The sequence below is a fragment of the Bradysia coprophila genome, chromosome III (genome assembly GCF_014529535.1).
Source record: "Bradysia coprophila strain Holo2 chromosome III, BU_Bcop_v1, whole genome shotgun sequence".
Lineage (NCBI taxonomy): Eukaryota > Metazoa > Arthropoda > Insecta > Diptera > Sciaridae > Bradysia > Bradysia coprophila.
This window is the reverse complement of record NC_050736.1, coordinates 2,947,281-2,970,394: the sequence shown is the minus strand read 5'-3', so window position 1 is coordinate 2,970,394 and position 23,114 is coordinate 2,947,281. Positions and strand designations below refer to the sequence as shown.

General features: G+C 34.6%; 2 protein-coding genes across 3 annotated transcripts; both read left to right on the top strand.

Moving 5' to 3' along the window:
• Positions 1-868: 868 nt before the first annotated feature.
• On the top strand, positions 869-16,180 carry LOC119076409 (ceramide transfer protein). 2 transcript variants are annotated; one of them, XM_037183146.1, is made up of 10 exons: positions 869-1,375; positions 3,024-3,140; positions 3,214-3,477; positions 3,545-3,693; positions 3,841-3,901; positions 14,633-14,749; positions 14,811-15,156; positions 15,218-15,420; positions 15,494-15,629; positions 15,699-16,180. In XM_037183146.1, exons 1-10 carry the CDS (start codon positions 1,136-1,138, stop codon positions 15,824-15,826), a joined length of 1,761 nt encoding a protein of 586 aa, XP_037039041.1. In that variant the 5' UTR covers positions 869-1,135; the 3' UTR covers positions 15,827-16,180. The 2 variants fall into 2 exon arrangements, with proteins under 2 accessions (XP_037039041.1, XP_037039048.1); XM_037183153.1 differs by lacking the exons at positions 869-1,375; positions 3,024-3,140; positions 3,214-3,477; positions 3,545-3,693; positions 3,841-3,901 and adding an exon at positions 10,177-10,508.
• A 2,901-nt stretch (positions 16,181-19,081) lies between these two features.
• On the top strand, positions 19,082-21,347 carry LOC119077752 (separin-like). Its single transcript, XM_037185064.1, has 6 exons — positions 19,082-19,727; positions 19,804-19,960; positions 20,194-20,332; positions 20,388-20,557; positions 20,779-20,921; positions 20,986-21,347. Exons 1-5 carry the CDS (start codon positions 19,542-19,544, stop codon positions 20,799-20,801), a joined length of 675 nt encoding a protein of 224 aa, XP_037040959.1. The 5' UTR covers positions 19,082-19,541; the 3' UTR covers positions 20,802-20,921; positions 20,986-21,347.
• The last annotated feature ends 1,767 nt before the right edge of the window (positions 21,348-23,114 follow it).

Sequence of the window (23,114 nt, the reverse complement as noted above, 5' to 3'; positions counted from 1 at the left end):
CGAGCAATTCAATGCTTCTATTCTCCTTGACTTCAAATATAAACATTTCTTGTTTATTGAAACTGTTTAATTCAATTTTCCATGTAACTGTTTTCTTAAAAACATGTAACTGGTCAAAATTTTGTTCTATGGCCAAATGACAAAATTTGTTCTGGCTGGAGCTCAGAGCAAATGAGTATTCCAAAAGAGCGGGTAAGGACATAAATACATTTAGTATCCACAAAAAAGATGTAAGTTGCATCGAACTTATGTGCTAGACCGCGCGTGTAAATGGTATTACCGCCTCACTATATTTACCTTGGGTTCAACTATACAAGTCCATAGAAGGACATACATTAATTTTTGAAAACATTTAATTGAAAGTCCCATCTTGATTTAGATGTTCTCAGTGTTTGTGTCCGTGTTATCAATAAAAGTATAATGCAGGTCGATTTATTCTCATCGCACTCACAATTTATGTCAAAACAATGTAAAAATGAGTGTGTTTACAAAATATCGATTAATTATAACTGGCCTTGGGGTACTTGTCAAATTATTTCTTTCTCTTTCATCATAACACTCTATACCTGTGTTATACGGTGTTTAAGTAGAGCGAGATGGAAAATCAACAAGGGGTCTGCTGTCATCGATAATACAAAAGCATCTGACAGCAGACCCCGAGATGGACAATATGTTGTCGTTTCGCCATCTCTCTCACTTGAACACTCTATACTTGCATTGCGTGTTCTAGCGGTTGTAGTTCGAAAATTTAATCTATTTTTTTCGATCCAAATTCAATCTAAAAAAAAAAAATCTGTGAACACTGTAAGCGTTTCTCGATTTCAAAACAATTCTGTTTGGTTGCCTCACCTGAAACTATTGACAGACCCATCAGTGAACATATTGTTTGTGTCGTTCTATGCGAATAAGAACTTATTTATTAACAAAAATCATAAGATTAGTGACCGAGTCTTTTGCAGCGATAAAGTTGAGTGATTCATTTCGACGTTACGAAGTTCATAATTCATGTCAGACCCGTGAAAAAATTTAATGTAACATGAATGTCGTTGTCTAAACATTTAAACGAAAATTAATTAACCACTCGATTTTGTGAAGTTTATTCAAAAGTGATTCTTGGATATTAGCTCGGATTAAAATGGCTGGCAATGAAATTAATTTTGTACAAAATAATGCACACACAACCAGCAGTGACGATTCGGACACTGAATATATTGCCGAACTTCGCGGCTACTTGAGCAAATGGACAAATTACATCCATGGCTGGCAGCAGAGATACATTGTTTTGAAAAATGCACAATTGTCATATTACAAAAGTGAACAAGAAAGTGAATTGGGGTGCAGAGGTGCAATTAGCCTGTACAAAGCTGTAATTAAGGTATTATAAGTGGTTGATTATATCAATCGATACGTGTTAGTGAATGTTCTTTTTCGTTATGAAACCTACAATCTTGGGTACAGAGTGCTACAGGTCTGATAAAATTGTCTGATAAATGTGACTATACCAACTAATTATTTATTCATAAATTTCAATCGGTGATTTGCCTTGAATTCTTTTTCTATTTTGTGTTTACAACAAAAACATACTGGTACTACTGCACTCAAGTGAATCCGATTTGGTTGTCATTAAAATAGAGGCGTTTGCTTCGATGAATCATTTTTTTTCCTCAACAACACCAACAACTAACGAAAATATTCCCCAAAATTAACATCGCGTAATCGACATTAGGGGAAACGTATATATAAACAAATGTACAATTATGTCTCTATCCATTAGTATCGAATTATTATACCAAATTGTATAAGTTCTCATGCAAACAACTTCTTATTTATGTTAAAATGGGAATGTACAGTGAACGTTGCGTGTTGGATAAAAATGCTGTGGATTTGTTTATTTTGATTATTTTCAGAGATACATTACATTGAGATAAAATAAAATAAAAAATTCTGAAGGCTAACAAAGGCACGTCTAGCGTGTAAAGGGTCATAAAATAGGGTTGATTGTTCGGTTCTATAACTAACTATAATGACCGTTAATGAAAAAGAAAAACTCGTGAAACTTCCACTTATATTTCGTTCTACGAATTGTTTCTGAATATTTAAACACAATTCAGAGCTGCACAACGATTTCGATAGACGTTTTTCAATGAATAATGTCGTTGTTGCCTATTCAAAATGATTATTTCAAAATTATCTGATGGTTCAATTACCTTATCTCTCTGGGTAATAACTCAGTATGATTATTATAAAACCGTTGCTAGTTGTTACGGCAATTTTATCGAAATTTGAGCGGTTGTCTGTCGTAACCAGTTAATTGAGACTTAAAATTTCGTTGCTTATCACAAAGATTATTCGCTCTCAGTAGTCGGACGAGTTAAAGTCTAAAATCTTTGAAACAGCATCAAGAGCCGTTCCTTTTTAGAGAATATTAATTACAATCTCACATAACTGACTCGGAGAAATTAGCCCTCCAATAAAACAAACATCAATCGTATCGGCATCACGGTTTAATAAATAATTTGCTTCTATCGTTGCAACCATTACTTGTGTTTTGATCCAATATCTTGTATTCCATTGGTCCTAAAATTAATTTTGTAAAAAAATCAGCAGTACCCAGAACCAATCGTTCATTTTCATCAGCGTTCTTGCTGACAGTTCTAAATTTATGAATCAAATCGATTGTATTTAAGCTCGAAACATTCCATCAATTAATAAATATTCATTTATAAGATAGTGTCGGAATTGATGATGTAATTGAGTGTTCAAATATATTAGAATTGGAATGTACCGGCTGCTGGGTCAATAACGAGAACACTGAGGAATTTCAGAAATGCTTATTGATTGTTACATTAATTTTTGTAGATTAAATTACATCATCAATCCGACACTGAAACAGATCTCATAAATATTAATTAATTGATGGAATCTAACGAGCTTAGATCGATTTGATTCGAGCTGACCACATTCGTTGTATAAAAGTATCTAATAGTGACACTCGGCCAATTGAAATTTATTTATTTTTTCAGACTCACGAGTTCGACGATTGTCGATTTGATGTGTCGGTTAATAATTGCGTTTGGTATCTTCGTACCGAATCCACCGAAGATCGAGATAATTGGATTGAAGTGCTACAATCATACAATGTAAGAATTTATCTGGCCATCTGGGTCTTGTTTCATTACAGTAAATTTTTCTACTTAATCATCCACTTATCAGACATCAAATACAAACACAATTGGCGCATCACTTAGACGCCACGATAGCAATGTGTCGTTACAATCGAATACATTGTCGACGAGCAGTTTAAAGCGAGCGAACCGAAGTCTACGGGAAAAAGTCAATGAAATTGAAACATTCAAAGACATTTTGTATGGTCAGGTGGAAACGTTACAGCGCTATTTCGATGCGTGTGCCGAATTGAATCAGAAAAATGGCACCACACTAGACTTAGGTGATGGATTGAAACCCATTGACTTTAAGGTACAATTGGAGATGGAATTTACATTCCGTTGTTCTTTGTGGTTAATGAATATTTTACTACTTTTAGGGCGAATCGATAACTTTTCGAGAAACAACAGCTGGTGTTTTGACCACATTGCAACATTGCCTTGATATTATTCACCAAAGAGATGAGAGTTGGAAGAAGAAATTTGACAGGGAAATCGAACGAAGAAGAAAGACAGAGGATCTATATAAGTAAGTGGACGTGGTTGACCATGAACATTTTGTTGATAAATTTAAGTCGGTGTGGGCTATCGAATTTATTCGAGCATTTCTCCCTATTTCGTCACAAGTCGCACATAAGCAGTTTCGTTGGATCAATTTTTTTCCCTATCTTTTCAGGAAATACAAAGATGAGCTGAATCAATCACAAAATTCTTCCTTTCCTGGACCAGACTTGGAGGTAAGTCGTTTAAATAAAATTAAAGATAAGAGTGACAAGTTGTGATGAACGTACCATATGACTGGTATATTATTGCCACTACGGCCACTATTGACTGTACGGCGTCTGTACCTTCTAGATTCTAGAGTCTTGAATCTAGGAACTACAAGAGTACGTATCGCCGTACAGAGGTCATCGCTTATTTTTGTTTGAGTTAGTCTTTCGATAAATGATAGATGAAAAGCCAGACCTTTTCTAAAAGATGAAATCATTTTTTGTGAGGAAACGTAAATTTACATGAAGATCCTTATATCCAAAGTTGTCGCGTTTTCTAAATTTATTTCTCAAGTATTTATGGGCTTCGTTCACACTTTTCATCGTATATCTTGACACTAATATGGTGTCAATGGCCCCAAATTTGGCATAGATGTTCACAAAAACATTTTATTTCTTGAAGTCAAACTGATCAGTTGGGCAAATAAAACAATGACACAACCCATTATACATTCAAATTGTCATGACACACAATCCGTAATATTTAAACCAAAAAACTTTGACCAGACAGAAAGTTAGCACATAAATGTCTTTTCAAATTCACTATTTCCTGAAATCTATTGTTTCTGTTTCCGTAACTGCTCAATTCACACGCAATTATTTATACATCCACATGTATAACGACAAACAGCACACATATTATACTTCCAAATTTAATTATAATGGAAACAACGTACGGACATTGAACTACTTTCACTTTTATTAGACATTCTACCATTATGTGTACACATCATCATCATTATTACGATCATTATGCATGCGTTTCGCTATTAAATCATTTCTGAATTTAGAAACGGCACACGGCTAATCATATGTTATCGACAGCAGCGACAATGACAAGCTGATTCCTCTGGCTAGTGAGCGCGTTGTTAAAACCATTAAAGTACTAGATTCTGTATCCAAACTATATGAAAAGAAGATTCATAGTAGAATTAGATATTAATAATATCATATTATACAATGTTCCGTTGGCCGTTTCTAGAAGGTTAAAGTTTAGTTTAGTTTAGTTGAGCGACAACCATGTCAAAACTGTAACTAGACACGAAACTTTATGTATGATTTGCGGGTCACGACATAAATGAATTCAAAACTATTCATGCAGATTATTAGTGTGAACTATTGATTTTGTTCTATCGCTAGTATCGCTAAATCATCAAAAAAGGTCTGGCTGAGCATTCACCTTTCTTCGAAGAGATAATTTCAATAAGTCTTTTCCTGAAAAAAAAATCGAAATTGTACATCTGATCGGTCTAATGGTTTATGAGGGAATTTGTGGAAGAAAATTAACGAATGTTGGTTCAGTGGATCTAATAATAATCTCGTTACTTTGTCGTACTGTGATAGGTATTTTGTTGCGTTTACTTTATCGCTAACTTCTTCGTAACTTCAAACAAGTTTTCGGAGTACTATATCTCTTTACTATATCGATAACAACAGAAATAGACCTAGTTTTTAAATAGCTTTGAATGACCTAGCCTTACAAAGATTACAGATTGCTACACTAATAATAATCAACGTGTTTTGATCAGAAGACAAAAATAAATGTAATTTTTCTTCATAGGTACTATTCTTAGAAAGGTTGTTACAGTACGTTCAGTTTCGAGTCAAATGATATTCACACAATTACAGGCACAATTACAATTTATTGAAATCGGTCTCCAATGAAAATTTGAATTTAAATTTGTCTGATATTGCGTTTAAATCGTGTCTTTATGTTGCCCAAACGATTGAGCAATTAAATAACTCAAACTGAAACGCATAAGTCGCTTAAATATATACGAAATTGAAATTCCGAACGTAACAGCACACTTTAGTAGTTCAAAGTCAACCAAATTTTGTGTATTCTTTGAATATTAAGTGGCTTCTGGCTTATGTATCGTGGACAGATAAGGTGTCGTTTTTGCGTCTAAAAATTGCAGACGAAAAAATATTATTGCATCGAACGACAGAGTTCTTTGTTTTTGTTTATTGTTTGAAAAATCACAACGATACATCTGTTTGCATCAACGCTTTGCATCAACAGTAGTCATTTATGCGCCGAAAAACGCTTTTTTCATGTTTAAAGCACTGCTTTCGACGCCCTCATATATCACATAAGTTGGGTAGAAATGAGAAGTCTTGTTTTAGTGTGTTTAACAAGGGATAAAAGTTTAAAAGTAGAGTTTTCGTGTGAATTTTGTCGATCTGAGGCGAAGCCGACGTCAACAAACACAGGTGCTTCATATGTATTACATGCTTTTGCAATCTAAACCAGTTTTCTTATTTTCCCTAGTTGTGTAATAAGCCACTTTCGACTCTAGGGAAAACAAAAGCATATAAATAAATATTGTAAAAAATCAGTCACGTTGTCATCCTTTGCTTCAAAATAGACAACACGTTAAAAATTCTTTTTTTCTTCTAGCGAACACCTCTGACTCGCAAACGAAAACTTCACCAAATTTCTTTTGTGAATCATTTTTGTTTACGCAAAAAGGCCAAGATATAAAAACAAAATGCCAAAAAAGGTCAAATTTACATAAAACAAATTGTATTGTCTTATCGCTAAAACTTCTACCTACTATACTGTTTCGTTGAGATACGCTCAAAAAAAGGAATTCTTTATATATCAGCGTTTCATTGGTTTCATTTAAGCATTCATTCCATTTTAGGCTTTCTTCACAGAACGCCGATTGTATTTTTGAATTTAAATTTTATTTCCGTCCTTCTGCTACTATAGTTCGCTTCTATAATCAAATTTATTTATTTTAGAAATCTAATTACATTTCAAATTCATAAGGCCTTACTTACTTATTACTTTGTTATTACTCGCCAATGTGTTTTTCGAATAAATTGGAAATATTTACATTAAAAGAGAATGAGCGACATAGCGCAAAAGATGCTGTCCATTCTTTAGAGTTTTGGGATGATGTACTTTTAAAGTACTACTTTATATTGTGTTGCAGGCATTTTCTCTTTTTGGTCTAATATAAGACAAAGGAGAAGAAAGTAAAATAATTCATAGTTATTTATACTACAAGAACTGTAAAGGGTATTTTATGTTCGAGAAATGGTAAATGGTTCGAGGAGAAGCCGAAATATTTATGTTTTAGTGCGAGTGATCTAACTACGAGTTGCCCAAGCCGAAAACGTAAGGGAAACAATGTGGCAAGTCATTTTGCTGTCGTAAAGAAAATGCCGAAAATTGATGGTAGCCATTTTGGAAGCAGTGGGGGGGGCTGCAATCCAAGCATCGAAGTGACCGGCCGAATTGACAACGAAAGATTTGAGCAAAGCGAAAACCGTGCTGGAAGTTCGAATCGTGATGATCGAAGCGACCCCTTTATACGAGGTTACTTCTCTAATAATTCTTAACTTCATGAGAGTTTTGATGAATGAGCCTAAAAAATCTTTTGGTTTACAAAAAAATTAATTTATATCAAAAGCAGTAACCCCGATGTCAACGTTAGACATGTTTCAGCCATTTGTCATATACTTTGGGGAACGCAATGTTCATGTTCATATAGAGTTTATTTCAGCGATTTGGCGTCCCGATCTTACATATTTAATAAAGAAAAAAGCCTTGAAAGACTATAACTAGGTGTAAGATATGCTCATCACTTTAATAAAAGACATTGCAATAAAATGCCTAGCAGATAATTTATAAATGAGACTACGCTTTCGGTCCTTGTGTTTCGTATATAGAGTATGGACTTATGTCATACAAATGTCCTGTAAAAATTTTGTACAGCCTCCTACAGTCAAAGGCAGTCAATTTTCAGCATAAATTAGCTTCAGCTGTTTTTCAGCTGATCCATACAAACAATCACAACCGTTTATACGTCTTTATACGGTTTTACAACTATCATGCACGTGCTTGTAGCAGCTTCAACCGTATGAACAAGGAAAACCAGTTTTGATTGTGTGTGTGGATCAGCTGAAAAACAGCTGAATCAAATTTATGCTGAAAATTGACTGCCTTTGACTGTAAGTAATAAGTAAGACTTTCAAAATTTTGTTTGAAAATCAATCTGAATCTCTCAAATATATTGTTGAATTCATGACGTCTTTTAAATTTCGGGTAGTTTGTTTCAGTTTTGTTTTTATTTAGGGCATTTTATGTTTAGAATGTTCTTTTCAGCCAATATTCACTTCATATAAATGGTCGACGACCAGTAATACCATTTTATAATTGTAAGATCGCCCAAAACCACTTACAGTGGAGGTGTGACGCAAGTCCTGTTATCCACTTACAAAAGAACTGATATCGGTGTAGGTGACGCTTACAGGTTCGACACGCAAAAAGGTATGCGTCACAAATGGCAGCTGATGAGGAAAGTACGCGAAAGTTTTATCAACAAAAATTTACCAGAACAATTTTAGGAAGAAAATTATAATAAAAAAGTTTGCGTCAAAAAGTGGCAGATGATTCGGCTTTCTTCCGTTTGAATTCCATTTTTAGGAATATATTTCACAATTTTTAAAATTTTCCTTCCTCAACATCTGCCACTTGTGACGCAAACTTTTTTATTAGAATTTTCTTCCTAAAATTTTTCTGGTAAATTTTTGTTGATAAAACTTTCGCGTACTTTCCTCATCAGCTGCCATTTGTGACGCATACCTTTTTGCGTGTCGAACCTGTAAGCGTCACCTACACCGATATCAGTTCTTTTGTAAGTGGATAACAGGACTTGCGTCACACCTCCACTGTAAGTGGTTTTGGGCGATATCAGCTCTTTTGTAAGTTGTGCTTTTTTAGAATTTGGTCGCAGATAATAGACAATCATATTGTGCAGTTTGAACGAAAATATTCTTCTTACATAATTGTATAACTTTCTATTTGATCTCTTTGATAAAAATAGAAAATTTGACGAAAATCGAAAATTTTACGCACTTAAAACGCTCATAGCTCCCAAATAGTCGACTTTTTAGGAAAACCATGAAACACGTATCGACTAGAATCTAAAACTCTATAACTTTGTCTTTTACACGAGGTTTCTATCTGCAGTATTTTCCGAGTTATGGCTGACATAGCTCGCACTTACAACGCTCATACCTCCCAAATAGTCGACTTTTTAGGAAAACCATGAAACACGTATCGACTAGAATCTAAAACTCTATAACTTTGTCTTTTACACGAGGTTTCTATCTGCAGTATTTTCCAAGTTATGGCTGACATAGCTCGCACTTAAAACGCTCATAGCTCCCAAATAGACGACCTTTTAGGAAAACCATGAAAGACGTGTCAAATGAAATCTGAAACTCTATAAATTTGTCTTTTAAACGAACTTTCTATCTGCCATATTTTCCGAGTTATAGGTCCCATAGCTCAATAGGTTAACACGCTCATAGCTCCGAAATTATAAGCTTTTATAAAAATTCCTTAAAATTAGTTTCTTAGAATTACGTCCTTAACATACCCTGAAAATTTCAGCCAAATTCACCGGTAAATTCAAAAGTTTCGTTGTAACAAAGTAACAAAGTAACAAAGGTTGGTAAAATTCATCAATTTCAAAATGTATGAAAATTAATTTCTTCATACAAATTTCTGCAAATTTCCAAGTTTTGAAATGTAATATCTCGGCCAAATCTTAACCTTATGAGGCGTGTGATAGCTCGTTGAACTCGTATGGACGCCCAGATTGCGAATAGAATACTTTGGGGGTAGTAGGAGTAAAGGGGGAAAAGTCAAAAAGTTCGTGTATATATGTTCCTCAGTCCTGCGGAAAAATTTTTGTCAAATTTTTCAGTGTGAACGGACTTGCGTCACGGCCCTTCACTAACGTAGGGCCATGATTATTTATTTGAATTGAAAATATTAAAGTTGTGGAAAAAATTAATTTTTTTTGTTGATTTTTGAAAATGTTTATGAGGACTTACAGTAGAAAATATTAAAAATATTTTGAAATCTCTTTAATATTTTCAAATATTTAGAATTTAACAAATCTCTTTAATATTTTCAAATATTTAGCATTTAACAAGTGAAAATAGTGGAAAATATTTAGCATTTGAAAATAGTGCAAATATTTAAATCATTTTCCCAACATTAAACAGTAAATGTTATTTCTATACGTTCATGCCATTCTCCAAAACTTCTAAAAATTGATTGAAATGCGTTTCTTTGTTTAAACAACTCTACTATTTATTTACACTCTCTCAAAACGACGATTACAACCAGTAACGTTAGTCTCTTCTGCTGAAGAGGTTATTGTATATGGCACACATTCTATCCTATTTTATATTATATATACATAAATGTCTGTAGAGACGTTTAATTGGTATTACTTCAAAAAAAATATATTTTATTACTTCATTCAGTATTAGTTTGCTCGTCGTCGAGGTTAAAACCGCATGGGAAGGCTTCGTTTAATTTTTTTTTGTTGTGTGTAAGGATTAGTAGATGAACATCAATAAACAGTTTTAGAGCGAAAAATTGTGTTCGTAACCGAAGAAATTGTTTTAAGTGCGGTCGTAAATGTGATGTAAATTTAGTGTATTACACCGATCGTAAACCATTTTTTTTATTTTTGTGAATTTCATTCCGTAAAATATGCCGTCTTCATTAGCTTTGATTTACAGAGGAGTGAAGAAGCGTTTTGTAAGTTTATGATTATGATTGTAAATATTTAAATTTTAATGTGTACAAAATCGACGATTGTTGTTACAAAATACAGTGTAGTGTTGCTTCGAGTGTTGTTTGTTACTTCTTTTTTTGTTGCAAAAAATGAAAATGTCTGAAGATTCGTCACAACAGCTTTATCAATTTGATATCATCAAAGTGTTTCTTTGAAAATTCATTAGATATGGTTCTGAGAGGTCAAACAAATTCTACTTGTTGAACATTGGGATACGGATACCGGTTTAGATCTGCATTATCGTAATAACTCATACCGAAAATTCGAAATATTTTTAATTTAAAAAGTTAGTTAACATTTACAAATACATGCCGCGCCGCTATTGATGATAAGAACCTGTGAGAACAGACTGTACATCGATAAGAATTTCCAATTATACGAAAAATGGAGTATATAGGAATGCGGTGCGTAATGTCGGGACATTATTTTTATATCATTTTTATAAAAACATGTAACAAGACGTTGAACAAATTGCTATTGAATTGAAGTGCAATTGAAATGCATTATAGGTCGTATATAACTTGTTATTCATTGATAAAAATAGCCACTTTTGGTTGACATGAAAGGTGAACGCGAAACATTCATTACCCACCTTATACCTTATCGGAATGTTCGAATCTGTAATAATTTTTATTAGATCATTTCTGCACTGCTATGTATTCAGGTAAATGTTCAGAGAGTGAGAGACGTTGCTGAGCAGCAAAGGGCTACAATTACAATCGACAAAAATATCTTTTTCTGAGCAATGAATTAAGCTCTGCATGTCAATGAATGCAAAAGGTTCCCAAAGTGGCGAGAGTAAACTGGGAAGAGTGAGTTACAAGCACTTCTTGGCATAAAAGCCCATCAAAGTGCTGATACTTAACAAACAAGAATTGTCTCGCCATATATAGACTTCGTTTTTAGCGATCTCTAACAAAAGATTCTAATTTTCTAATACTTGCTACCACCCTTGTCGTTTGATTTTGTCGTTAAATGACTCGAAGTGAGGGCTATGAGTTGAAACCATTAAATATTAGCTCTGTGCATATGCATACGATTGAATTTTATTTTCCAAGCGTTGATAACAACCGAATACTAACATTTTCTATTTTTCTTTAAAAAAAAAAAGTTCTTATGTATTGCTTCTCCCAACACATCTTTTATACAACACACATCCAAACAATTTAACATCCTCAATGAAATTAACACATGACAGTAGTACCTACTGAAAATAATATAATTAAATAAACCAACAAATTCGTTTTTTTTATAATTTGCGAAGCAGGAGTTGAATGTGTTGGATGTATTTAACCGTATAAGCAAAAAATAATCGTATGAGGCGATTTTATTTGTCTATTTTATTGTTAGAAGATTTGCTCATGTGACTTTAAAAACTAAAGTAAACTTTTTTAACTTCGAGTTATAAGTTTACCAATATCATATTTTGTGAAGCATCAGGAGATTGGGGGCATTTATAATGTAACCATCAAACTCAGACTTGATTTATTGCCGACAACAAATCGCCATTAAATCCATAATATTGACCATAATATTGGGTCAAAGTATAATATTTCAAAGTAGAGTGGAAGACAATTATTATTATCTAACAAATAGTTTGGTTTTCGCCAAACAATCAAGACAAATACGATCACACTAAATGGGTATACATACATACGCTTCTTTGTTTGTTTGGAGATATGACAATTAGCAATATCGGTAGATGAGTATTATGGATGAATTGTTGAGTAAATTATAGATGTAAATAGTACGTCTGTTAGTCTAATTTTGTGCTAAAATTTGAATTATTTTGAAACACAAAATTTAATTTTTCAAAATTTTAGCGAATTTTTATGACCCGAGTTTATTCGTTTGACGAACTAGGTACAACGTCACTCAATTGTCAATTAACAATCTCTTAGACTTAGGAATATATATGTATACATCGTGACATATGCGTTGGGTAGGTACCGCAGTTCTGACGCATCCTTTGATTCCGATAACGTGAGGTTAAAGTGCAGCCGTTTCACAAAAAAATAATAATGGGAACGGGACGAGAGGTAGTAAAGACATTTGGAGTGGTTATTTGAACTCACTTTACTCCAGTTTCCTGTTCCACCGTTCGCATTGTTTTATCAATTTTTTTCTGAAGTGGCTTCAGCGGAACCGCAGACGTCATTGGGACCGACGGATGCGTGTTTCGTACTCAGGAAACCTACCAACGCACTATGTCGCCATGGTTGTACAAAGCCTGTGTTGCCTGGTACAATGAATGTATCGAATTTTAAGTGATTCTGGTCGGTAAATGCAATTTTTATAGTACATATTTCGCATTTACCGACCAGACTCGGACGTAATGTACTAATAAATCAAACTAGCCAAAATTCTTTTGGATATTCATTAATAAAATCATTCCGGAAGCATTGTTATGTTCGATACAAGATCATTTAATATCATAAAGGTTATCACTCGCTCCTATTGACAATTGTTGTTTAAAAAAGATCGCATGATTGATCGTGTATTACATACACAATAATTACATAGTTCTAAAGTCTGCCCTTGTCCATTGATGTGATACTATAATAAATTTATAGATATATTGAAATTCAAACGTTCCGGACCGAACGAGCAACACTATCAATTACGATGGAGTTTTAATTTATAAAGAGGAACTTTTCATTCAGTTGTTTCGTGATTAGATTGAGATGCAATTACTTGCATTTTTGTAAAGTAATGAGACGATTTGTTGGTTCTTGATAAAACTGTGGATTCTGAATTGTTTCTTCAACAGCGAACAGTGATTTTGTGAATTTATAACTTTTAGGCAAACATCTGGTATTTGCCTTCACAATTTAAGTAGACCCGTTCCAACCCAATTTATCTGACACTTAACAGCTTAAAAGAAATTGAGAGCCAACCATAAAATAACTGAAACACAGAAAGTCCAGTCCATTAATGTTTTACAACTTTGGTTGTCCGATAGTTTTAACGTTTGCAATTGAGTTTGAGAAAGACATCTGGATGAAATTTTAGATCGTCACATTTTTCTCATATTTTACCTGTTTCTTGTGTACTTTTCAAAAGGTACACCCGTCCAACAGAAAAATGTGCGTATATTAACATATTGAAATGGACGTTTAAAGATGTATGTTGTCCTTTTTCGTTTACGCCATATTATTGCAATGTTAGAGATGTACGGGTCATGATTTTTTTCGACAGAAAATTTTGTTTTCGTAAACCAAAATCGTCCGGAAACTACAATATGTAATTTCTTGTGAAACCAGTAAGAACTATTATTTGGCATACTGCTGGAATGTTATTTATAAGAAGTCAGTAAATATTATTCCGAAAGTTTCACTATAAGCGCGTATTCGCCATCATTTTACGCTAATTCGCTAAGTCTAGACAGTTTGGTCTGTGTTCAGTGTTATTTATCATGGAGGTACGTTATCTACTTAACTAAAGCCATAAACAAAGTTTATAACAACTGATCCAGGACAATACCACGACAAATATAAAACTGGAGTCAAACCGATCGTCCTTGCTCGGGTGTGAAGATTTCGGGCAACCCGTAATCCTCTATTAGTAAAAATTTACCTACAAATAATGTACCCTCTACTTGACGTGGTTATACACTATATGCAAATATTGTACTCGACCAAAAGTTTTCAAAGTGCTCAAATGGCCGAAATTTTTCCAAAGGAGATTTTGTTGTTGTCACACGTAATTTTCATTAATAAATAGACATAATACCGTATAGTGTTAAATCGTCTAATGGTTTATTTTATAGCGAACATTAAATTGGCAATAATTAGTTCAGCAAATACAGTCAATCTCGTTTCGTTAACTTTTTCTGAATTTTTGAAAAACATATTTTAACTGGCCGTTGGCTTGCTGTTAACTAATTCAACTGTTTGTGGTATAAAGTGCATTGGCAAATATTTTGAACTTTTTGCCTCATGGACACGAATCTCTTTATTTGCTTTTCGATTTGAAATTCAGTCACATAATTTCAACATTTATTCGAGTCAAGCCTATATATCAGATTAAAAATCGTTTAACTGTCTTTCGCCTGAAAAATAATTTGAATTTTTCTTACAATTTACAGGAAGGACCTCATTCAACTCTTCCAGAGGATGAATTCTTCGATGCTGTGGAGTCTGGCCTGGACAAAATAGAAGAAGATCGACAGTTGAGGGCCCGATTACGATTACAGTCTCAACAGGTGAAAAATTGAAAATAAATTTCCGTTTCTTTTCACACTGACCACCAGCCTTAAATTACAGTCTCAAATCAGTACAGCTAGCAGCGTATCCAAAGACACCGAAGAAAATTCATCGAATCAAAGTGATGAATTCGGAACCGGTGGCATTGCTCGCAATCACCGCCTCTGGCCACAAATCGATGAGATATGCACACAACAGTTGCATTATGCAAGGCAAGGTGTCGGCGAAGGTGGCAATGGGTGGCAATTATTTGCCGACGAAGGTGAAATGAAAATGTATCGTCGAGAGCAGGAAATCGATGGAATGGTTGTGGATCCACTGAAAGCGTGCCACTTTGTGAAGGGTGTGTCGGCTAGAGAGATGTGCCATTACTTTTTTATGCCCGAATATCGAAATGATTGGGAAAGTGAGTTACTGCTAGGACCAGCTAATTTTGTCAACATTCAAAACATAAATCGCATTTGCAGCTACTCTCGAGGATATGACAATATTGGAAAAAGTATCGCCTGATACATTGGTTTTCCTGCAAACGCACAAACGTATTTGGCCAGCTAGTCAACGAGATGCTTTATTTTGGTCGCATATGAAGAATGTCCAAGATAACGTGGACAAAGATGCCCACAGCACATGGATTGTGTGTAATCATTCAATTGAACGTGACGATTACCCGGTGAGTTGAATATTGCTTTTGAGGAAGTTGAATAAAAGAAGTTTGACGAGAATATGTTATGTGTATTTCACAGCCAGCAAACACTGGAAAATGTGTTCGGATATTTTTGACTGTAATTTTGGTCTGTCAAACCTATGTAGCACCAATCCAGAATGGTCATAAGATAACCAGAAACGATTTGTCGTGCAAAATTACATACTGTTCAGTCGGTAAGTTTTAGCTTGTTGTTTGAGGACCTAGAAATATTTCGTCTAATGACTTCTCTTTTACTGTAATAGTCAATCCGGGTGGTTGGGCACCGGCTTCTGTGCTGCGAGCCATTTACAAAAAGGAATATCCAAAGTTTCTGAAGCGATACACCGCCTATGTTGTCGACCAATGTAAAAATAAGCCGATTCTGTTTTAAGCGATGATGGATACGAAATCGGTTTTAGTGTTAGATGAAACCAAAATCAAAACTTTGGCCGAATGGGGAAAGAGAATAAAGATGAACTGCTTTTTCTCAGTCTTAGCCTTACAGCCTAATTATTTTTAATGTTTAAGGAAATGAGTAATGTTAATGTGTCTGCCATAAATTCTAATTTAACCATTTGAGTTTTTGTTAAAACTTCTACTTCTTAAAAATGGTAGCTAAGAAAACAAAAATATTTTTTTATTGAAATACAAAAAAAAAATCAACAAAACGGAGAGTATAATGTGAAAATAAGTTTTTTTTTTGTTATAGGACGATTAAAGTGGATGCCTTAATGATTTAATTCAATGTGTGTTTTAATATTGTTGTCCGATTGCTCCGTCTCGTCTGAGCATGTTCGATAATTCATTCGATTGATAAAATATCGATTATTTCATTAGAATCGATTATCGATATTTTCAATAAATCAATATCAATCGAATGTTTTATCGATAATTCGATAAATATTGACTGATAATCCTTTTTTCAGTCGATTATCGATAAAACATTCGATTGATATTGTATCGATTATTTAGAAATCAAAATGAGTTAGGACATTCAACTGGTTGTAAAATTCATCACTTCCTACTTCGAATAAAACCATACCAACTCATCCAGTTAACCCACCTCGGCATAAGTATCAAGCGGTGTCTAGCAGCTAGACTCTAGCCTATGATCAATGATTGATCGAATGGTTTGTCGTGTTTGAATTTTTATTTTTAACTTCCCAATTGGGAAAGTGCGGAGGTCTTTCTAACGTAGCGTCATTTTCACACAATGAAGCGTTGAAATGTATTTTTCGGTTCACTTTTTCATCGAATCGTTCATTTATAAAATTCAAATTTTAGGCACACTTACGGCGTCAATTCTTTGATAACAGAGACAGAATTGAGTTGCCACTGGCGAAACTTTCAAAAGCGTAAGGCTCACAAGATAAAATCAATTCCGAAAAAATTCTTGAAAATTTCATGTTTGTCCGGCTCTTGGGAGACTTGGAGCACCGAAAGGGTGCGTTAGGCTTTCATTGTTTGGTTGACAAAATTGCACAACTCAATCGAAAATCAATTGGTAAAATAGTACATTTCGTACGTAGGACTAAAAGTCTTTTTTAGTGTGTGAGACGCTAAAAAAGAAAGACTTTTAGTCTGTGGTACGAATAGTATTTATCATATTGGACGGAGAAAAAGTGTGACGAAGTCGCATTTTTCGGGTCCTAGATATGAAAATTGTTTTTCATTTCAAAAAATGTGCTCTAAGACTGCATACGATAACGATATTCTCAGACAGATGGCGCGAATTGTTGACATCAAACTGAAATGTCAGAGTTCATTTTCATTGCGCCTATAATTTAGCGGTGTCGGCGTATTATCACAACACCATTCCAACGAACTTTCTGTTTATTTTTTGCTGATTTATTTTACTGGTTTTTCCAACAATTTCATTTCGAATCAGGATGGCAGAATCTGATGAGGAAATGTTTGCCGATCTGGAAAATACATTGTGCGAAGGTTTAACCACTCTACCCTTCGAAAAATCCGTTGACATTGTTGATTTTGAGATCGATCTCAGTTGTTTGGAAAATGTTAAAGATCTGAGTAAAGTCAATGGTCCAGCAATTCGAAGTAAGTGCCTTTTCGCTCTCAATAAATAATTGGTGAATGTCAGTAAGGTGGTTGATTGTTTTCGTTTTTCCGAAGCATACAATTTCTATAAGGCGTTCACGGTATTTTTTTGGCATATCTTTTAGCATATCTTTTCAAAAAAAAATTTTGTTTCCAAAAAATATTTTTGTTTCCAAAAAAAAGTTTTGTAAGTATATAAAGAATTTTGGTTTTCAAAAAAAAGTTTTGATTAAGTATATAAGGAGTTCGGTTGAAGAAAAAGTAACTAAAAAATACTTGTTTTTTCTACATATGAGAAAATATGGTAATAATTGATTGCAAAGAGAAATTTAGAAATGAAAACTAAAAGAAAATTGAGAAAATAGATAAAAGTGAATAAATGAAAGGGAATATTTTTAAGGGAAAGGATTGGTCTGAGCAATGGATCGGTGATTGGATGTAATATTTTTTGTTTTTATTTTTTGTGTAAAATTGATTTCTAAAATTGAAAAGGAAATAATTTCCGTATAACAAGTAAAAGAAAATTGAGAATGCAGATAATAGCTATTTTGCTAACATGTGCCTAAATGGAAATTTTGCGCAATAGATGTGACGATTGTCAATCCGAGGCGAAGCCGAGGTTGACAACACATCGTATGCGCAAAATTCCAGTTTAGGCACAAGTTAGCAACAAGATTTTATGTACTGCAGCAATTTTACACTTCATCGAATGCATATTTACGCACGCAAAATGAACATATGCGCACTACAGTGCATAAAAGTGATTAGATGCAAGGAAAAAATCATTTTCAGTTGAACCATCGAACTTTTATTGTCCAATTTGTTTTTATGTATATTTGCCGTCTATAATTTGGTTTTGTAAATTTAATTTTTATGAAAAACAAATTACACAGGCTAATTATTGGACGAGGCGAGAAAAAAAAATTAACTCCTAAGTTACCGACACCGTTCCGGCGCCCGGCTCGCATTGCAATGGGCAATGGGGCAATGGGCCGGATCGCTCGGCGTGTTAAAACACTTTTTATGTGCAATAAAAATTGGTATTCATTTCGTAAAAAGACGAACTAAACTCCTTTACGTTTTCGTAAAAGGATGAATTCCATAGGAACCAACAAAACGGCTTGAGTTGAACTTTCGAACTTCTAGATAGATAATCTTCAAATTGCAAATTTCTAAAAAAAAATTCCATGATTTCACTTTACTCTCTCAATCTGTTGTTTTCTGATTTTGATTTGAAGTTGTAGTTGTACCTTCGAACTTTTATTGGAAAAAATCGCCAGTGGAGCACAGTGAAATATAACCACGAATACTTTTTGGGAAAAGTTGCTTTTTGGAGAGTGCAAATATATTCTCTTCACTGGAAAGGCTGGAAACATTTTGTTTAGTTCGTTCTGCCTAGGAGGCTGGAAGGCCACCTTTTAGGCTTTCACTTTTTCTTTTTCTGACGTAACGAACGGAGCTTGACGGAGTTTTTCAACGAGATTGAGTCTGAGTTTGTGCGGTGGTATGTGTTTTGTTTTTGTTGTTTGAGTGGTGTTATTGTGTGAATTTTTACTCTCGATTTTTACATTTTTACTCTTATTTTGGTGCTACGTTTTTTGGGAATGTTTCAGAGTAGCTTTCTTTGACGCCCGATTTTCCATCAGCAGATGGCAATTACTTATGTAAACTTTCTAACGCTACAGTTCAATTGAAAGATTTACTGCTGTCTTGTGTAAGAGGCTAGCGGAAACAACTGAAGATAGTCAGTCCACTCTGGCTTTTGGACCGCCGCTAGTTCTCGAGGTCGAAACAGCCTTCTTTTTCTTAATTCATTCACTTAACGTGAGTCCAGGGTAAGGGAAGAGTGTTTAAACTCTGTTTGTTTCTAATTTATTTTATTTTATTTGTTTTTAGCTTCATTTAGATAGGCATTTCAGCTGTGTGATGAAGAAGGGGAACGCCAGCTCGCTGTGATTCACTTCAGGTTATACTCTTCACTGAGTATATAGAAGTAAAGGACGGGCTAGGCTTAGTCCAACCGCTGAAAAACCCGCTTCATCGAGGCTATGCTTATTTGCTTGATCGTCCGTCGTATCTATATGTTGACTAAGGAGAATGTAAAGGACGCTGCGCTGTTCATTTCCAAAACAAAATACGAATACTGGGATCTATGGGATTTCTTTGAGGAATTGAAACGAACCAGCAAAAATTCTAATCCGCATTCTTATCCTGTGATTTTAGTTGTCGACGAGGTGAGTTCGATAACGTTACGTCCACTCAGGATTGATCATACTATAATGCACAAAAATTGTCTCATATCTTTCGCAGCACATCGACTTCATGTTCTGGGAAATGTGTAACGTGCACCAAGAATTTACTCGTGTTGATTCAATAACACTTTTGCTGAAATTATTTTTCCACCATCAAGAAAACATCTCTGAAGGTTACTTCAATGTTAAAGGAAAGAAGGCCGTTGTGAATCCAGGTAAAGTCAATATTACACGAAAACCATTTGCAGAGGTGCTTCTAACATAGATTAAGCTGAGTGTATAGCAGGCCACTGCATATAGTATCTTGCAACTGAATTTTCTGATCCGAAGGATGATTCTCGGGATGATCTTGTACTATGTGTATTGCCTAGAATATTTGATCCCTAAACAGTTGGTCTGATCAATGAATCCAAGATGAATCATAAATTCAAATTAATTTGTATCACAGATCGTACGGTGCCCGAGTTTGCAGCGACGGCTGTCCCAGTTATGAAAATTTTACCCACTGTCTCCTGCAATTTTTTGGTCGATATAGAACCAACATTTTCGGATCTTAAATCGATGCTTGGCAACTCGGATGTTTATGTGTAAGTTATTTCAGTCGGAAAGGAAAATTCAACTACATAAAAATCAATCTTTCAGCTACTGTGGCCATGGTAGCGGTCTTCACTTTATATCTTCCCACGAGACGTGTCAACTGTCCACCAGCGCTGTTGTTTTTTTAATAGGATGCTCTTCGGTAGCTTTCCATTCTCACTGCGGGTACAGTTTTGCGACTGTTACACATCTCATTACTATCATTTTGCGAAAAGGTAAATTGTCAATGTCGACCGACGCTTTATTGTTGAAAATCCATTCCATCAGTGCTTGCATAGAAAATCGTATACATTACATGCTTCAAGTACTACTTTTGGTGCCGTCAGCACGGGATTCTAAATCAAGAGTCTCGTTTCACGCGAAAACATGTTGTCCTTCGTTTCGTAAATGACGATCTGAACTTCGATTGTTGACGAGATCTTTTCTATGTTTGCAGTCCAGCTGTTATCGGTCATTTAACATCAACGTACTCAATTTATGGAACGATACTGTTAAGTCTTATGTTGGGAAAGTCGTTTTCAAACGTGACCCAATTGAGTGATGATATATGGGATACATATAGTCATTACTGGAGACAGGGTAAGGCTGAGCTTTGAATGTTCGCTGTATGTGGCTGTAACATAAAAAAATATTTTTTTTGCAGTTTTAAAGAAGAATTTAACAGGCACAACAGGTGGTGAAACCGGCCTCATTAAGTATTCGCCATATTTGTCGAACGTTATTTCACAGTTGAGACAGAGATGCAGCATTCCGATCTGCTTTCGTGCCATACTGTGTCATCGCGGTTTACCAGTTCGAATGGATTAATAGGAAAAACGAAATGGAATCATAATGATCACCATCACAATTAGGGAAGGGATTTCGGTAAAAACGATTTCGGTAAAACCGGTAATACCGGGATCCCGAACACCGGTTTTACTAGCTTGAATACCGGTTTTTTACAGAAATAGTAAAAGTTGTCGAAACCAACGTAATTTTCTTGAAAAATATCAATAAACGAATAAAAACGAAGAACTTTGCCTTTACAATTTGGTAGAAGTACCTGTATCACAATATTTCGGTGTATAAGAGTGATAGCCCTTTGCTAATTTCAAATGAAGTCACCTAAAATCTTAGGATGTCTAAAATTTTGCGTTGTGATATTGTAATTTCAACTTCAACTAATCCTTACTAGAAATTCTACACTAAAAAGATTTGATCTCTGATGATATCTAATAATTATCATGACGAACAGTCTAAGAGGTCTTCTGAAGCTACATACTTCTATGGTGCTGTCATTTACAAAGAGTAGATCTATTTCTCGCTTTCACTAAAACTTTTCGTCAGTTCCGTCAGAGGCGTTCACATAAAAGTGATCCACTATTTCCAGTACACAGTTTCTATTTATCCAAAAATTTCACAAGTATAAAAACATACTAAAAATTTCGTCCCGCATACATAGCTGCGGAATGTAAGCGATTATGGACTTTTGGAAAAGTTGAAACCATTGATCTTATTTAAACTAAGCGTTTCTAGAGTAGCGATACAAATTGTGTCAGATAAAGTCCTTTTTTATTGAAAATTATATGAGATAAACTCTCTCGTTTATTTTTTGTAAGAAAAAATGAGTACTCAGACCCAATTTGAATTGAGAGATGTTTTGATTTCATTGAATGTCTATCAATTTTGTAAACGCTTCTGCAGTAATGAAAGTAATTTTTCAAACTGAATGAAGTATTCAAAATAGTGATCTGCATTACAACAGTCTGAAATGATCCTACACATTAAATTCTTCGACTACATTTGAGATTTATAGAGAAAGAGAAATTCTATGAAAAACCGGTAACACCGGTATTACAGTGTCCGGTATTACCGAAAACCGGTATTGCCAAAAGCCTTCCGGTTTCCTTTCCCTAATCACAATGCAATGTAAATAAACGTGTTATCGATTCAACGTCGTCTTTCTGTGTCTGATTTATTTCAAAAGTTGTTCGATATTGGCGAATAAGAGACCTCAGAGTCATTGAACGTCGCGATGTTGCTATGTAGTTTGTCCAAAAGCTATGATATGCTCATGACGGCACTGGAAGCAAGGGATGAGGATGATCTGAATTTTGCGTTCGTTCAACAGAAGGTCTTGGCTGAATATCAACGTCGTTGTGCTTCAGATGGTTGTGACTAATCAGAATCAGCATTATCGGTCGACATAAGAGCCTGAATTGTTATTTTTGATACAAGTCGTGGCTTACAAAACAAGGCGAAAAGGAAGGTGTTATTGGTTGAATGATGATGTTGTCTCTTTCTCTGGCATTTCTCTTCAATTTGTAGATGCTGGGCGCATAACCTTTTTGCGATTGGAACCTTTTTGGACTCTACAAGATTAAAGTTTCAGGATAGACCAAACACAAAACGACTTCCGTGGGATACGAATAGATTAAGGTTAGCTCGCTTAGTTTGTGATTATGACGTAGGTGAAAGCACGAAGTTTCAGGGGGTATAATGTACCACTGCACTTGTAAAAATCAAAAATCAAAACCCACCGATGACTGGTGGCTCTAATAAATTGCAGATTTTGTACGGAAAACTTACCGATTGTTTCGGTTTTTCACTAAAATGTTGTTCAAATCCGATTTTTATTCAATTTTTTTTTTGGAAAATATAATTGAAACATTTGCTTTCTCTCCAGTTAGTTTTGAAATTAAATTAGTTTTGAGTTTAGTTTATCCTTGGGTGTCAGTCTCGTCCACGGTTTATCAGCCCGTTGATCGTAATCGTGTGTGGTTTGGGAGTTCA

Coding starts and splice junctions, on each gene's coding strand:
- LOC119076409 (XM_037183146.1), top strand. CDS start 1,136: ATGGCTGGCAATGAAATTAATTTTGTACAAAATAATGCACACACAACC. Junction 3,141..3,213: donor AAGTGCTACAATCATACAAT/GTAAGAATTTAT, acceptor TCCACTTATCAG/ACATCAAATACAAACACAAT. Junction 15,421..15,493: donor TTGAACGTGACGATTACCCG/GTGAGTTGAATA, acceptor TGTATTTCACAG/CCAGCAAACACTGGAAAATG.
- LOC119077752 (XM_037185064.1), top strand. CDS start 19,542: ATGCTTATTTGCTTGATCGTCCGTCGTATCTATATGTTGACTAAGGAG. Junction 19,728..19,803: donor TGATTTTAGTTGTCGACGAG/GTGAGTTCGATA, acceptor TATCTTTCGCAG/CACATCGACTTCATGTTCTG. Junction 20,333..20,387: donor GGCAACTCGGATGTTTATGT/GTAAGTTATTTC, acceptor TCAATCTTTCAG/CTACTGTGGCCATGGTAGCG.